We start from the raw sequence: 4,529 nt of genomic DNA, 5'->3' as shown, positions 1-4,529 counted from the left end.
TTCCATCCTAACATGGTTAAATTAGAACCTACAAATTATAATTTTGTTCTTTTTGTAACTATAGTGGATTAATAGTGATAAAGTACTGAGAAAATATAGTCTATGCCAAAGACTATTCTCTATTTTGTTTGTTTGTTTACTCTAGAATTTTTGAAAAGAAAATCATCACATGTTTTTCTTTCATCTGGGAATCTGTGGGAGGGATGTGAAAGTAAAAAGGACTACTCAAGTTGCAGAAGAAGGAAAAGGAGAAGGGAGGATTAGAAAGGTCTAAAAATGATCAAAGAACATTATATTCATGTATGAAAATGTCATAATAAAACCTCTGTATAATCAATACAAACTTAAAATTCAAAAGAATGTAGTAGGAAACAAGTACATAAAGTGTTAAACATTTGAATATTTAAACATTAAAATTTTAAGCATTTTAAAATGCTGGTATATTTCATAGTTATGCTGTTGATATTTTACCACAGTCACAAACAAATGTAAGGCGGAATTTCTGTAATATGACATTTGATGTTGTAAAGGATCAATAATTCATCATGATGTGTTAGTTTTGAAACTAGTTGTTCTTTGTTGTAACAATGATTAGCATATAGTACAAAGAATTACTTATTTAATGACATTAAAATATTGTATTTCTCTTTCATGTCAAAAGAAACAAACATAAGAATAAGTAGAAGGTGGACTAATAGGAAAGGGGAAAGGCAACAAGAGATAGAGGAGGGAACAAAAGAGAGGGAACCTGGGGGGAGTACACGATACACATGTGTGAACAAGACATAATGAAACCCTTTGTTTTGCACAACTATTATTACTAAAATTTTAGTAATAAAATTTTAAGAACAGAGGACCACATGAGACCTAGATTAGGGAATAGGCTATATGAATTACATTATTTATTTTGGTTCACCTAGTTGCAAATTATTGGTAACAAACAAACTAGTCAAAAATGAATTGCTAATAAAGCAAAATTCACTTCCACTTGTTTTAAATTTTTGGCTAAATATGGGCTTCTAAGAATAACTTTACACAATTTAATTCATCAAATTTTATAGTTGAGAGGTAATCAATTTTTAAATTTTTTGGTAAATTCCCATAAAAAAGAAAACTTTCAAGTTGAATCTAAAAATTTTAAGTTCCTTTTGCAAAGTTAATATGTTATGTTTTTAAATAATACACAGTCAGCTAAGCATGTCTTTCTTATTTGATGATTCTTTGAAGAATTATAAATGGCATTGTTTGCTCTAAGTAAGTTTTACAAAGAAAGTTTGTTAGCTGAATATTTTCTAATCCTATGTCATGTATTAAGCAAATATATAATATCCTTAGTCTTTTATATACAAAAGGAAATAGTTTTAAAGAAAAACTTCTCTGTAAGGAAGAAGTGACTCTGGTTAGTGACTTTACTTTTTGATTTTGCCTTTTAAATATCTAAACTTTATGTCATTGATGTCTAATTTATATCATCAGAGCTGCCTTACCTACTGATTGCCTACTGATTGTATAAGACCTTTGTGTTTAGGTATCAGATGACTCTGAAAGATGAATTACATCTTTTGTGTTTATTCTAAACTGTAGATTAAACGAGTGAGAAACCATTTTAGAAACAATTTATCTCTGAGTAGTATATCAATCATAGACCCTAGTAACAAAATTGGAGAAAAGGGAAGAACAGGTTCTGCCTAGAAGCAAGAGGGGTGTGGGGGAGATGGAAGTGGTGAGGGCAGAGGGGAGAAATGACCCAAACAATGCATGTACATATGAATATATGAATAAAGAGAAGAAAATATTAATTATATTAATATTAAATTATATTTGTCTATTCTCTTAATTCAAAGTACAAGAACAATTCCCTTTGAAAATACCACTAGGTGACAAGCTTCAAAACACAGGAAACACTTGTTTTCACAAATTTATAATGTTTATGTATGCATTTCATATATATGTGTGTGTGTATATACATGTATATATATGTGTGTGTGTGTATATACTTTGTCCTTCATATATCATAAAATATTTTCAAAATTTTAAGTTGTCTCATGTCACTCTTCAGAATATCTATGTTTTACCAAGAATAAATCCCCACTGTGTGCCACATCAGTTTAGCCCTGCATGACTAACAGCTCTTACCTCAGCAGCCAGACTTCCTGCTGCTCTGCTTCTCATTCGTTTTCCTTCAGTCAGAACTTACTCTTTCCTATCTCTGCAGTATTTGCTCATAACCACCCTTTACTGAGAAAGCTCTGCTAGTCAACCTTTCTCTTATCTGTCCTTTTGGTCTCTGTACTGCTTCTTAGAGAGGGAGATCCTACTTATCATTTTCTGTTATTGCCTCTGATAATTATTTTCTTTATAAATGCAATCATCATAATTTGCCAACTTGATAGTAAATGTGTATATATGTGTATATAATTATATTATAAATGTTTATGAATATATGTAATTGTATTCTATGTGTATATGAGGACATTTCTGTTTTGTTAACATTCTATTATGCAGTCATCCGGTAATAGGTTATGAAGGAAAAAATTAGTTCATTAATTAACACTTAACCAAATCTGCTTCTAATCAATGCTAATCCCCAGTCCATACATTCAGTCTGTAACAACCAGTAACAAACTGGAATTAAATTAAATAAGATTTCCTGATCCATTGCAAAGAGGAAATAAACATCTGGTAACCTTAGAGTATCTCATCAAACATGAAGAAAAAGAGCTATCATACGATTGGGAAAAGGATTAAGTTTAGGTAAAATTGAAATGAAACAATATTTTAATTGACTATTGCAAATCAGGGCTGTATGTGAAGGTATTTACATCAAGTCTAAACCAGACAGTAAATACAAAGTACCCTTTCCTTGGAAATTACAAACTTAACTCATGTGGAATGCTGCATCTAAAAACACTTAATCTGAAGTTTTACACACCTGCATAGGAAATTGAGATTTCTCTGTTTCAAAGTGATTTAGATTTTCTAGGCAGAGTTAAGATATTTCATCTTACTGATATAATTTCAAATAATTTTGGAAAATCATGATTTTGTAGAAGCAAGTTTTTTCAGCAAGTAACAAAATATTATTATTCACTCAATAAAAACAGTTGTTTTGACACATTAGAGATTTGCTGTATCCTTGGAGGGGAAACATTTCTCCTGTTGAATTTACAGGTGGTCTTTTTTTGAATGGCCAGAGTAGATATTGACAATCTAAGTAATTTTTACTCTGTTCCTTCACATTCAGAAGGTTAACTAGCATATATTAACAATTGAGGTTCATGTTCCATGAATAGCTTCTATGTCCTCTGTTTTTTAATAGCTCTCCTTAAAGCTCCTTTTACATCCTGGTTCCTTAGGCTATAGATTAGGGGATTAAGTATGGGTGTGATCACAGTGTAGAGCACTGCTATGACCTTGCCTCCAGCCCTGGAAGATTTTGACTGGGGTCTCATGTACATGAAGACAGCAGTTCCATAGAATAAGCCCACTACTGTCAACTGGGAAGTACAGGTGGACAGAGCCTTGTACCTCCCAGAGGCTGATTGCATCCTGAAGACAGACAGAAGGATCCGGACATAGGAAACAACAATGAGGAAGAAAGGAATAAAGACAATGATGATACTGAAGATAAAAACAACCAGCTCAATGAGTGAGGTATCAGTGCAAGCCAGCCTCAGAACAGAAGGCACCTCACAGAAAAAGTGATTCAAGACATTGGGCCCACAGTAGGGCAAACTCAAGGTGAGCATATTGATAACCATGGAACTCAGAAAGCTACTGGACCAAGAAATGGCTGCCAGTTGGATACAGGTGTTTTGGTCCATAATGACAGTATAATGAAGAGGATGACAAATGGCTACATATCTGTCATAAGCCAAGACACCAAGGAGAACACATTCAATCATCCCAAAGGAGAGAGAGAAGTACAACTGAATAGTACAACTGAAGAATGGGATAGTCTTCTTTCTCCCCATCATGTTGGACAGCATTTGTGGGACATTAGTGGATGTGTAGCAAATGTGCAAAAATGACAAATTTGTGAGAAAGAAGTACATGGGGGTTTGGAGATGAGGCTCTATCTGGATAATGATGATGATAATAACATTCCCAACCACTGATAAAACATAGAAGAACAAGAATATAACAAAAAGAATGCACTGCACCTTTGGATCAGATGAAAGCCCCAAGAACACAAATTCATTCACAGTGTGGTTCATTTTCATTTTATCCATTTTTCAGCCTCCCTTCATTTCATAGAAGACAGAACCGCAGAACCACTCATTTGAAGACAAAATCAAGTCCCCTAAATGTCTCTGTCAGGGAGAGTCAACATGTAAGAAAGTCGGTAAAAATCCTGACCAGAGATTGTCTCCTGGGTTCTGAGCTTTAATAGAAATGGAAAGTTTTTCTCCAGCTTTGGAGGAGATAGTCTTGTGAGATAGGAATATCAAATTCGAATCTCAATGGAGTTAAGCAGATTTATTTGGCTTTTCAAAATAAGAATTTCCTTTCACCTATTGATAATCATT

At 33.2% G+C, this 4,529-nt stretch overlaps 1 protein-coding gene across 1 annotated transcript; it reads right to left on the bottom strand.

The window, feature by feature from the left end:
- Positions 1 to 3,296: 3,296 nt before the first annotated feature.
- On the bottom strand, positions 3,297 to 4,232 carry LOC109681079 (olfactory receptor 2G3-like). The gene has a single exon (XM_020155654.2). It carries the CDS (start codon positions 4,230 to 4,232, stop codon positions 3,297 to 3,299), a length of 936 nt encoding a protein of 311 aa, XP_020011243.2.
- Positions 4,233 to 4,529: the final 297 nt, after the last annotated feature.

Source organism: Castor canadensis, chromosome 1, assembly GCF_047511655.1.
Source record: "Castor canadensis chromosome 1, mCasCan1.hap1v2, whole genome shotgun sequence".
Classification (NCBI taxonomy): domain Eukaryota; kingdom Metazoa; phylum Chordata; class Mammalia; order Rodentia; family Castoridae; genus Castor; species Castor canadensis.
This window is presented reverse-complemented; position numbering and strand designations above follow the sequence as displayed.

Bases quoted from the DNA above. Each gene is read 5' to 3' on its own strand.
- LOC109681079 (XM_020155654.2), bottom strand. From the start codon at position 4,232: ATGGATAAAATGAAAATGAACCACACTGTGAATGAATTTGTGTTCTTG.